Source organism: Manacus vitellinus, unplaced genomic scaffold (assembly GCF_001715985.3).
Source record: "Manacus vitellinus isolate BGI_N305 unplaced genomic scaffold, ASM171598v3 scaffold_46_pilon, whole genome shotgun sequence".
NCBI lineage: Eukaryota > Metazoa > Chordata > Aves > Passeriformes > Pipridae > Manacus > Manacus vitellinus.
In genome coordinates this window covers 2,635,721-2,647,449 of record NW_021940578.1, presented here as the reverse complement: position 1 = coordinate 2,647,449, position 11,729 = coordinate 2,635,721, and the positions used below count along the sequence as shown (strand labels likewise).

At 54.3% G+C, this 11,729-nt stretch overlaps 1 protein-coding gene across 1 annotated transcript in view; it reads left to right on the top strand.

Annotated features, from left to right (window-relative positions):
- The window catches only part of FHAD1 (forkhead associated phosphopeptide binding domain 1), an 18,514-nt gene extending 8,031 nt beyond the window's left edge, over positions 1-10,483 (top strand). Inside the window, exons 11-28 of the mRNA XM_029962384.1 lie at positions 286-404; positions 776-928; positions 1,290-1,485; positions 1,865-1,935; positions 2,188-2,325; positions 3,171-3,278; positions 3,467-3,556; positions 3,741-3,966; positions 4,475-4,499; positions 4,898-5,034; positions 5,716-5,875; positions 6,246-6,354; positions 7,568-7,703; positions 8,020-8,138; positions 8,254-8,349; positions 9,046-9,266; positions 9,637-9,802; positions 10,096-10,483. Of these exons, the coding sequence (XP_029818244.1) occupies positions 286-404; positions 776-928; positions 1,290-1,485; positions 1,865-1,935; positions 2,188-2,325; positions 3,171-3,278; positions 3,467-3,556; positions 3,741-3,966; positions 4,475-4,499; positions 4,898-5,034; positions 5,716-5,875; positions 6,246-6,354; positions 7,568-7,703; positions 8,020-8,138; positions 8,254-8,349; positions 9,046-9,266; positions 9,637-9,802; positions 10,096-10,242 (2,417 nt within the window). The 3' untranslated portion in view covers positions 10,243-10,483. The remainder of the gene's footprint in view (positions 1-285; positions 405-775; positions 929-1,289; positions 1,486-1,864; positions 1,936-2,187; positions 2,326-3,170; positions 3,279-3,466; positions 3,557-3,740; positions 3,967-4,474; positions 4,500-4,897; positions 5,035-5,715; positions 5,876-6,245; positions 6,355-7,567; positions 7,704-8,019; positions 8,139-8,253; positions 8,350-9,045; positions 9,267-9,636; positions 9,803-10,095) is intronic.
- The last annotated feature ends 1,246 nt before the right edge of the window (positions 10,484-11,729 follow it).

The window sequence follows — 11,729 nt, the reverse complement described above, 5'->3', positions numbered from 1 at the left end:
AAACGCAGAGTCCTGAGCACCAAACCCTGGCATGGGACTTGTCGTCGGGTGAGGTATAAAAGGCTTATCCACAGGATTTGTGTGGGCAGCGTAGACGACAGAGCAGTTTAACAGGATACAAAAAAGGATTCTGTAATCCTGGTTACACTGTCTGGGACCCACACAAACCCCCCTGTGTGCCTGGGTAATGCTGCTCTGGCGGGGACAGCCCTTTGCAGAGCAACATCATGCTAGATATCCATGATCAGTTATCCTCAGAGATGATCAGTCAGCCTCAGTGATCAGTGATGTTTGTTTTCCTGTGTCAATCCTTGCTGCAGCTGGAGTCCTTCAAGACCCAAGTGATGCAAGTCTGTTCTCCATCAGCAGCAGGCAGCACAGGGAAATCCATAACAGAGGAGCAGGTGAGTTGGATACCAGCTCATGGTGCCTCCAACGCCCGGTGCAGCTCAGTGCAGATGCTGCGGAACAGCCACAGTGCCTGCTCTGTGCTCAGTAGGGCTGGTGGCATCCCAGCTTCTGCAGATGAGGAGCTGTGCTGTGGCTGTCCCAGGTTGATGGCACTGCTCCATGATGTGAAGGAGACACAGTCCTTTTTGTGTCCCACAGCTTGGATGGAGTCAGTGGGCTGCAGCAGGGGCAAGCCCAGGGGCCTGGCGTGGTTGCCAGTTTGCAGCAAGTCTCGATTGTTTCTTGCTGAGACCATCCATGGTCCCTCAGCTGGAAAAGGATATGAATATAGTGCCTTATCCTCTTCTTCCTCCACCTTTGCCAGGTGATAGAGAAGGTCAGGCAAATCTGTGATGAGAACCAGCAGAGTCACGAGAGGGAGAAGTGTCTGCAGGAGGAGTTAAGCTCCAGGCTCATGAAGGAGAAGGAGGTGTCTGCAAACATTGAGGTGCTCAAGAATTCCCTGCGGGAGCTCCAGGTCAGTCCTTTAAATACTGAGGACCAAGTGGCAGCTGGGAGATGGTGGCACAGGGCATTTTGTTGGCCTGTGGATAGGTTAAAGGTATGACCCTGAAGCAGAGTGTCATCCCAAAGCGTTCATGTGGCTGTTCCCAGCAGTTTGCCATAGAATCCTAGAATAGTTTGGGCCGGAAGGGACCTTAAAGCTCATTTCGTTGCACCCCCTGCCATGGGTGGGGACACCTTTCACTACACCAGGTTGCTCCAAGCCCTGTCCAACCTGGCCTGAGATGTTCAGTGAGGTTGTGTCATTTGCCAAGTCCCTGAAAGCCCCTGACTGTGGAGACTGGCTTGTTCCCCACTGGTTCCATTTTTTCCAGGCTTGCCTGAGGAACTCCTGCAGCAGCACCAGCCTGCAAGAGAAGCTGGAGCAACTGGAGGTGGTGTCCCTGGATCCCTCCATCTCAGCCATCGGGACAGCAGTGGTGGACATGGCACGTGTCCCCCTCTCCTGGCTGGAGGACACAGAGCAGCTCCTGGCCAGTGCAGGGATGGACCTGTGCACCTCTGGCCAAGGTCTGTGTCCTGCTGGGCATCCCTGGGAACACCTGCACAAGGTGGGTTGTCCTAGCTAGCCAGATGTAGAGGAGAAAATCCAGCATGAGCCGCTCCTTGTAGAGAAAATCATGGAATCACAGAATTTTTAAGGCTGGAAAATACCTCTAAGGTCATCGAGTCCAACCATTAACCCAGCACTGCCAAGGCCACCACTCAACCCTGTTCCCAAGTGCCACATCCACACACCTTTTGAACACTTTCGGGGATGGTGACTCCACCACTGCCCTGGGCAGGCTGTTCCAATGCCTGACCATCCTCTCCATGAAGAAATTTTCCCTAATGTCCCTAATGTGGTGTGTGAGCACCCCACACAGCTGGGTTGTGTTGACTTCTGCAGGGCTGTTGGCTGCTTTCAGGAGCTTGTTGGAAAAGACTCAGGAAGTGGCACAGAGGAATCAGCTGTTGCAGGTACAGAAATATTTATGTACACGAACCATGTAGATTTGGAATCTTTCTATGGTTAAACATGATGGTAATCCTAAGTGAGCCAGTGTGGGATCTGGATTGGGGATGTGCAGTAGCCAAGGTGCCTGGGTCTGCAGGAAATGCAGGGGAAAGGAGACTCTTTTGGGAATTGTTTGTGAGTGAATGTTCACAGGAGGTTTATTTCTTCCCCTGCTGCTGACACACTTCCTTTAATACCTCGGTGTCTCCCTGTAGGAGCAATTAGAGAGGCTCCAGCAGTCACAGGCAGAGATGCTACAGGAGCACACAAAGGAGTTGGAAGCAAAACATGAGCAAGACTTGGAGATAAAAATCCAGCAAATTATCCTGGAAAAGGACAAGGAGAACAAAGAGGTAGAGTGGCATGGTTGGTGGTTTGGAAAGGGAATGTTATATGCAGGAAAAATGGGTGTCTGTAAGAGTGTTGGTTATTATCTCTAGCTTTGAACTGTCTGGGTGCAGTCCTAAGAGCCCGATGGGATCCCAAGAGGATATAGAATATCCTCCTGTATGAATGCAGGTGATGTAAACTCCCCCAAAGTATCCATGGTGGTACTGGGAAGCACCTGTGGGTAACAGGAAGCACGGGTGCCAGTCAGTCCCTGGGAGAAAGGAGAAAGCAAGGAGCATCATCCCGATGTGTGAGCTTAGGGAAGCACTGCATTGCCTCCTCTCAAGCCCTCTGCTCCCTCCCTCCCCATGCTGAGTTCCTGTTGGGTCTGTTTTAGCTGGAAAAGGGCACCCCCTGTGAAGCAGGGACCAGCAGTCCCCCTCCATCCCAGGAAAGCCTAGGCCACAATGCTGGTGGCTCTGGTGTGGGATGCAGTGTTAGTGAGGGTGCAGGTTGGTGTTTTGCCACGTCTGTGTTGTGGTGGGGACAGCAGGCCTTGTAACACCATTTCTAGTGTGCTTCTGTGTCTGGTGCCTCAGGAATGGTGGTTTCCTGGTGTTGAGTTTTCTAAGGACTCAGGAAAGGAGCAGCCAAGCAGCTCCTCCCCTGTCTCTTGGATGTACCTTTCCCCAGGTGCTCCCATCCACTCCCTCACTGGGTCACCTCGGGTCCTGCCAGGCTTTTCTCCCATCACCTGCCCCTGCTCTGGAGCAGTGACCCTCCCTGCTGCTTTCCTCCCTGGACCTGAGGTCTTTTTCCTAAGGTCATGATTTTTTCTGTGCTGAAGCTGTGACCTATCTATTCCCAGATTCTAGAAAGCACTCTTGCTGAGGAGAAGGACAGGTGTAAGAAATGTGTGGAGGAAGAGCAGAAGAAGATCCAAGAGCTGGAAAGCCACCTGAAAAGCATGAATGAGGTGAGCATGGGAAGTGAGGACAGGACAGCTCACCCTGGGAGTGAAGAAATGGGAATGTGTGTTGTAATGTGGTGCTCCAGGGGCCCAAATCAGTGGTTTTTCCCCCCCCAAAATACACAGAGATGAATATCTGCAGAGAGAAAGGTGGATTCCTGGATAGCTTAATTACTGCTAATTTCATCCTGTAGGCAACAGCAAGGAAGGCAGAGGAGCAGGAGGTGATAGAGGGCAAACTGAAAGAAGCTTTGCATGAGCTGGAGGAAACCACTGCCCGAGAGGTACTTCCACCAACCTGTGTGTGCAGGTGGAGGGTGCAGTGTTGATGAAGAAGGGTTCCCCCATCCTTGAAATCCTTCCCTCCCCTCCGTCCTTCCAAGAGCTAGCCAGGAGAGATGACACTGCTGGTGATCCCAAAGGAAACCACCAGTGCCTCCAGCCAATCTCCCAGCTCTTGTTTCCCAGGTGTTGCTCCAGCAGCAGCTGCTCGTGCAGGATGAGCAGCTCAGGGCTGTCCAGGAGGACAAGGAGTTACAGAGGCAGAAACTGCAGGAAGAAATAGCAGGATACAGGGAGCAAAGCAAGCAGCATTCCCTGACCATCGTGGCTTTAGAGGACAGGCTGCTGGAGGCCACACAGGAGCAGAAGATGCTGGAGGAGGAAAAGGCAGCACTCGTGGAAAAAATGGAAGGTAGGCAAGGGTTGTATGGGATGCACCTGTACCAGGAACCTGCTGGGTTAACATGGAATGTTTATGGAGAGGGAGCAGTGAATCTGCTGCTATGGAAAGTGTTGGGTAGGATGTCAGAGGGAGCTTTGCCCACGTGCAGGACAAGGTCCATGAGTCCCTGCAGAGGCCATTTCATTGTCTGGTGGGTTTGGAAACCGTTGGTAAAAAGGGCTTTGCCACTGGAGAAGGGCTTTTTACCCTCTAAACCAACAAGACTGGAGGAGCACTTTGGGTTACACTCAGGCAGAAGAGATCCCAAGCCAGACAGGATGTTGGGAACTGCCCAAGCGCTGTTCCCATGGGCTCTAAGAGACATGGATTTCCCAAGGAGACGGTCCTCAGTCCTTGAAGCTGCCATGAAGGAAAGGATCTGTGTTGCAGAAGCAGCAGAACAAGTGTGCAAGTGTTACAAAGAAGTAATGGGCCCTATTTTCTCATGTCCTGTAGTAATTCAGCGCGGTGCCCACAGGTCAGCATCGGGAGCTTGGCTGGAGGTTTGTCCTGCCATGGAGTCACACATTTGTCTGAGGTGAGCAGCTCTCACTGGTGGTGGTCAGAGAGGCTTGGAGAAGAGCAGGGACCACTGGGAGAGCCTAAGGAAGTCCAAGGAGACTTGTCCCAAGATCTTTTTAGTCTGGGATGGGACTCTTTAGTCCCTTTGCTAGGCAGAGGTGTTCCTGAGGGCATGGAGCATCCTAACAGCACATGAGGATGTGCCATCCCATCCAGATGGCTCCAGGCAAGAGCGAGTGAGGTGGCCAGACCCACTGCACAGGGTGACCCCAGGGGAGCAAAAGGCAGGGAAAAAAGGAATGTGTGAGTGTTCATCAGAAGATGCAGTGCAGGAAGGTGTGTGTGCTCCGTGAAATGAGGCCTCCCAGTGAGCTGTGAGATTTGCACTGATCTTTCCCAGGAAACTGCAGGAGGAGCTGGCAGTGGCACAGAGCATGCTTCTGGAAAAGGAGGCCTTCATTGCCAGGATCACCAGGGAGCTGTCAGAGAGCAGAGCCAGAGTGTCGGACATGAGAGGTGGGTGTCATTCCCAACCCTCCTCCAAGCAGTGACAAGGGGTGGTGTCAGTGCAGTGGGTACACACAGGACTTGGGAAGCTGATGTGACCATCCTCTGGCAATGCTGTTGTCCTGCTGGGAGCAAAGCAGGCAGTCTGTTCCCTTTGGGAAGGTGAATTTCTTCCCATCCTTGGCTAAGCAGTAGCAGTGATGGTGAGTGAGGAGGGTAAGCAAAGGAAGATCAGGGGGACAAAACTAAGACCATCTTCCTCAAAATCGCGCTGGTGAGCTCCTTGGAGCTGGAATTGTCCCAAGCCAGTGGACTGGGAGAGCCCTGCTTGGCTTTCCTCCATGGGCAGGACTGTGAATGTGGGGACAGAGCCCACGAGGTATGTGCAGAGGTCAAAGGATGCAAGTCAGAAAATGCTGGCAACCTGTTCCTCTCCAATCTGAAGGAAAATGTCTCAACAAGGAATTCTCCTGAGATTTAGTAAACCAGAATGTCCTGTTGGCATGGCCCAGGATCTGAGGGCAGCTGTGAAGGGTTCTGTGAAGCTCTGCGGGGATGAACCCCATTATTGCTGCCAGCTTGCATGAGGGAGGACTGGAAAAAGGGGATGTATCCCTGAATGCCAGCTGCAGATCCCCCAGGACTGGGTGATGAGTCAGCCAGCATCCCACGAGGCTGTTTTGCACTTAGGGGAGCTGAGCGAGGAGCAGAAGGTGGAGCTGGAGAAGAACCAGAGCCGCCTGAAACACCGGGAGCGGGAAGTGAACCAGCTCAGGGAGAAGCTATCCCAGATGTCCAGCCTTGTGGAGGAGAAGGATCGATCCCTGAAAGCAGCAGCTGAAGAGTTAAGGTACACAGGGACATGAGCCAAGGTTCCACCAATGCCACTCTGTGGGTGCCCAGCAGCTGATGGTGTTTGGGGTTCTCCCCAGAACAAAAGGCACATGTGAGAGCATCAGGATGGAGCTCAGCTCCATTGCACTGATATCCACTGCCATGGGAACCGAAATGGGGGTTTAGTGGAGCTTGTGCCAGCAGATGTGTAACCAAGTCAGTTGTAACTAAGAGAGTGTTCCCACCCACACCATGGTAGTCATCAGTGGGTGCCCAGAGTGCTGCTCTCCCCAGGCTGTTCGGGTCACATGGAACATGTGACAGAACATGCCCTTGGCATGTTCCATCCCTCATGGGGTCCCACAGTGTCTTGTGTCTCGGCACAGGCGAGCCCAGGCCCGCTGCCAGGTGCTGAGGGATGCTTCCCAACAAACGGTGGAAAAGCCTGAGGATGCTCCCAGGACACCAGTGCGGGGGGGTGAAGCCTCCCAGAGGGTGAGTCCCCACGGAGGGCACCGAGGGGTGGGTTTGCCCAGAGCACTGATGGCATCGGCGCTGTTTCTCAGCACTGCAGTGAGGCCGGGTGACTTTCTGTGCTCCACGCTGGCAGGAGGGGGGGAGCACCACATTCCCCAAGCCCGAGATCCGGGGTTCTCGTGCTGCAGTCCCGGCGTTCCTGCTGCTTAACGAGCTGTTTGCACAGCGCTTTGGAACAGCAAAGTGTTGTGTGTGCTAATTGCTGTGCTAATTGGCAATTAGAGGGGATGGCAACATGCGAGCATGTTCCCTCCTTTTCCCAACTCGTGGAGCCCGAGATGCTGTACAGGTGATGCAGAACCAGTTCTGGAGTGGTACATGCAGGAGTAGGGGCAGCTCGTTGCACAGGACAGGAAGCAACGCTCCTCATTCCCCTGTGCCAAACTCCTATTTGATTTCCCCGTGGCTGGAAAAGGGAAGAACTCGCAGGTGGCGGCAGCAGCAGATGGAGGGACTGTGGGAATCGTACATTCTGTGCAGGAACGGTGGCAGCCAGCAGCGGGGCCGGCGGGCTGCGCGGGGGCCGCGGTGACTCACAGCCAGCTGACTGAGGGAGGGCGGGATGGGGAGGGGATGGAGAGGGGAAGGGCCGAGTGCTGGACGGGCTGTTCGGCAGAGCTGTGGCGCGACAGTGGCTGGACCCAGAGCTGGGGGTCTGCAGCCATCATTACCCTGCACAGGGCGGGATGATGGGCCAGCCCCACCACGGGTTTTTGGATGTTTGTCATAATGCAGGAATCTGGACTGGGCTGGGAGAGGGCAGTGCACACGTCTGTGTGCACGAGTGTCACTTAATAGAGAATAATGCCCACGACTGTGTGGGAACACAGTCTAGAAAGCGTACTGGTGTTTGTGTGTAGATGGTAAGTGCTCTGTGGTAACGCAAAGGGCAAGAGAAAAATGCCACCATGGCTGTTCAGAGACATGCACTATCCCTCTCCTGGCTCTCTGGAACATTTGCAGGGCCCATGTCCTCACTGTGGCACAGTGGAGCAGGAAAGGGGTCTCTGACGAGTCTCTTATACCCCTCCAAATCCATGGAGATACTCCTTAGGCTTTGCTCTTGGCATGTGCCAAGTGACCAGTGCCTGGCAGCGAGGCTGTGCTTAAGCTGAGCTTGTGCTGAGCCAGCTGCAGGCTGGGTGAGGACAAGCTGGGCTGCTTCTTCCAGGTGCCCCCGTTGGACTTGGCTGACCTCGGTGCAAAATGCCGAGGCCTCAGGCACCAGGAAACCATCCAGCGGCAAAAGGAAGGTTTGGCTGAGCTCCGGGAGAGAGTAAAGATGCTGGAGAAGAGGCAGAGCTCAGGTGAACAGGGCTCTCCTAGAAGCATGGAACAGTTAGAATCATGGAATGATTTGGGTGGGAAGGGACCTTAAAGCTCATCTCATTCTGCCCTCTGCCATGGGCAGGGACACCTTCCACTGTCCCAGGTTGCTCCAAGCCCCGTCCAACCTGGCCTTGGACACTTTCAAGGATGGGGAAGCCACAGCTTCTCTGAGTAACCTGTGCCAGGGCCTCACCACCCTCCCAGGGAAGCTGGGAAAAGCTGGCCAGCCTCAAAGTGGCTGAGGTGTGAAGCCACGACATGTTGCACCACAGTTTGGTGGCTGCTTGCCTCCAGGTGCTGTGAAGAAGGGTTTGGAGCCACGGGTGAAGGACTTACTGGAGGAGATAGTCCAGCACACAGGGCTTGAGATGGAGCCTGTACCCATGTCAGGAACAAAACTGAAGGCTGGCAAGGTAAGAAGGCAGTTTGGGGGCTGTGGTTCCTGTGGCTTAGCTGGAAAAGTATTCCCTGGAATAGAGAGAATGAGGCTTTCAGAGATGCTAAGTAAGTCTTTCCCTGTCTGTGCAGGCTCCTGGCCACGTTCCTAATGGGGGGTCCCTCAGGATCACCAACAGGGCAGCGAGTTTGGAGATGGCTGAGGTGACAGACCCCAGTGAGAAGATGGTACGTCAGGGACAGACGTGGTAAATCACGTGTAGAGGGTGTGTAAGTGCCCAGTGGGTGTAGAGTTTAGAAGGTTTGTGAGCACATTTCAGAGGGGGGTGACTGGCAGGGCTGTGCAGGACCATTGAGGCTGAACTGCTCTGTGGTCCAGTTGAAGACATGGCATGGGGTTGGATTAGATGACCTTTAAAGGTCCCTTACAACGTTCTATGATTTTATGGTCCAGGGCACATTGGGTGTCTACCAGGACATCTCAGGACCCCAGAATGTACCCCATCATTCTCCCCTTTCCACTGCAGGCCTTTGGGGTGTTCCCCTGGGCATTCAGGGCTGATCTGCAAGGAGAGGCAGGGTTGGTGAGGACAGAGACCTTCCCCAATGTAGGTGCCAACTAAATGATATGAGAGAGGCTGGGGCCCAATGGAGGAGGCTGCCAGAGGAGGGGTCTGTGAGTAGTACAGCTGGTGGGGTCTCTTCCCTCCAAAAAGGACAGGAAAACATCCAGCAGGGAAATGGTCATGTTGGAAAAGGAAACAATCCAATTCCAGTAAGCTGTGCAGCTGGGAATGGAACACAGACCCACTTTCTTTGGGACACTGTCATCTCCTCAGGAGAGCAGACGGAAAGCAGATGGCTGAGCAGTGTGATGGAATGCAGCAAACCTGGTAAATAATGCATTCCCTCTTCTTCCCTCAGTACCTTGATGTGATCGGTGCTCTGGGAAGCCTGATGGAGATGAAGGAGCTGTCGGGAATGCAGCCTCTGCAGCACCTTCCTCTGGAGGAGAGGGAAGAAGTGGGACTGCAGAGACAGAGGGCCCTGGAGCTGCTGTACAAAAAGATCAGGAACCTCCAGCATCGCCTGGAAAGGAAAGAAGAAATGCTAAAAGATTATGAGGGAAGCATGGAGCAGCTAAGGTGTGGAAAAACAAGGTCACAGTTCCCAGTGAGACCTGGTCCTGAAATGCCAAGGGATGTGGCACCTTGCCAGGTCATGTGTCTGCCTGGGACCAGTCACAGCATGGCCATGGTATAAAAATTAAATGCTAGGAGAAATGGGGAAAGCTTCTCCCAGTTTTCTGCACTGGTACCTTGTGTGGCCTGATGTGGTTGAGCAGTGTTAGAGCTGGGGAAACCTGGGCAGACTCCCTTGTCTGGGGTGGCTGGAGCCTGGGGAGGAGGGACAGTGTCAGCAGGACCAGGGCAGGTGTGGGAGGGCCCAGCTGGGCGTTGGGGGGGGTCGATGAAGGCAACAGACTGACAGAATCCCCCCTCCTGCTTTGCACAGGCAGAACCAAGCGTCCCTGCGAAGGTGTCAGGAGGAGATGTCCAACCTGGAAGATGAAGCCCACAGGGAGGCAGAAGAGAAGGCTCTGCTGCGAGAGGCTCTGGAGAGGACACAGCTCCAGCTGGAGCAGGAGAAGAGGCTGCGACGAGCGGCCAAACGGCACAAGGTGAGTGGGGCAGGAGCAGGGGACACCCAAGTCCTGCACTTTTTACAGCAGTCTGTTGGAAGCACAGATGGAGTGGTTGGTCAGACCACCCCAAGAGGCTGGAGGTCCTAGGGTCCTGCTGCTCAGCCAGCTCAGCATCATGGCAGTATCACACTGCCAAAATTGGAGGTGGTGCAGGCACCTGTAGCAGTGGGTTTGGGCCATGTACTGGGGTGGGGGAGAGGAGCAGGTCACACATGACTGTCAGGACCTCTCACGGTGAATGCTGTGTCTGATGTGTTTCTGTTCTGCAGCCTGGAGCCACGAAGCCTCTCTGCTCAGGCAAGCCAAGAGCCAAAGAGCACACAGCAGATGCTGTCAAGAAGGGAAGCTCACAGGAGAGGCACCGCAGGGGCGTTCAGCATCTGATGGTCTGTGGTAGGAACAAGTCACCACTATAAACTCTGTGATGGTGGAGCAGGCTTGAGATGTGGGTGCACTTTGAGTAGCTCCTGTAGGTATCCTGTAGCTTCTGGGCACGCTGGTGTGACAGTACAGTGTGTAGGACCTAATTTGCCAGCAGTCTGTGTCCCACACAGCATGGTGGGATTTATGGCAATGGAAGAGGTGGTGAGGATACAACCCAGCCTATACATGTGTGTATATATATTTGTGTGTGTAAATACAGCCATGATGTGTGAAGTCAATTGTGTGGGGTCTGTCCTTTCCTTGGCTGAAGTGGCCTCGAGCACACACAGCTTGAAATATCCCTTGCAACTCCCATATCCTCTGGTCCCTGCGGTGCCTTGGGGGGAACTGGATCATAAGACATGATGTAGTATGGAATTCCAGAATTCCTGGAACACCCCAGGAGCAGTGGAGCTGCCACACAGGAAGGGGGAAGAAGAGAACCCATGTCAGCCACACTGGTACAGCAGCAGCACGAGGACAAGCTGGGGAGATGAGAGCGACGTGCCCGTGGGTTGGGATGGGGTGACGGCACAGGGTCCTTTGCCACCCACTGTTGGCATCGACTGAGGTCCCACTGCTCCTCTTGTCATTAACAAGGGTGAGAGCAGACCCTGGTTTCTGGGGAGCAGCAGTGTTTTGGGGTCTCCCTGCAGGGAACAGGCAGCTCCAACACATGTCATCCCTGCAGCCGCTCCACCTCAGCATCCGTGTGCCGAGTCCTCTGCATCACTTCAGCCGAGGATAATTTGGATGTGAGCAAAGGCCCGCTGGGGGTTTTTTGGTCTTTATTTTTTAATAGGATAAAAAGGTCTGGAAGCAGCAGCATGGAGGGCTGCAGCAGGCTGATGTAGGGCTGTGGGCATGCACAGCACCCAGGGGTGCACAGCGGCCAATCCCTAATGGAAGTGGTGGTGCTGTGGGCTCTGGTTATCGATGTGGCCTGGTTTCCCCCCTCCTTAAGCTGGGAGAAGCTGCATGCTTCCCTGTCTGCATGCCTGGGCTTATTTTGGGGTGAGGCATGACCTCGATTGCCTGATGGAGGTTAAAGATGCTGCTGTGAGCATCCTCCGGGGGTGTCGGGCCACTCCATGTCTGCATGTCCTTGCCATCCCAAACCCTGGGTTGGGAATGGAAGGAGCTGGTAGGAGCACAGGTGCTGTGTGTGCACCAGGGGCTGCAGAAACCCCTTCCCCTCCTTGGAGCCTGTGGAATCATGGAATTATTAGATGGTTTGGGTTGGAAGAGACTCTAAAGATGGTCCTGGGAGAATCCCACTGGGGAATGGGACCTACTGGTGATGCCAGTGGGGATCACCCTGTGATCCCTGGGGGATCACAGACAGGTTTGAGTTGAAAGGGACCCTAAAGATCATCCCATGGTGATCCCACGGGGGGATGGATGAGTACCGCCGGTGATGCCCGAGGAGGGGGGGTCCGAAGGGATGATGATGGGCTGACAGAGGGCGGCGGGGCGGGGA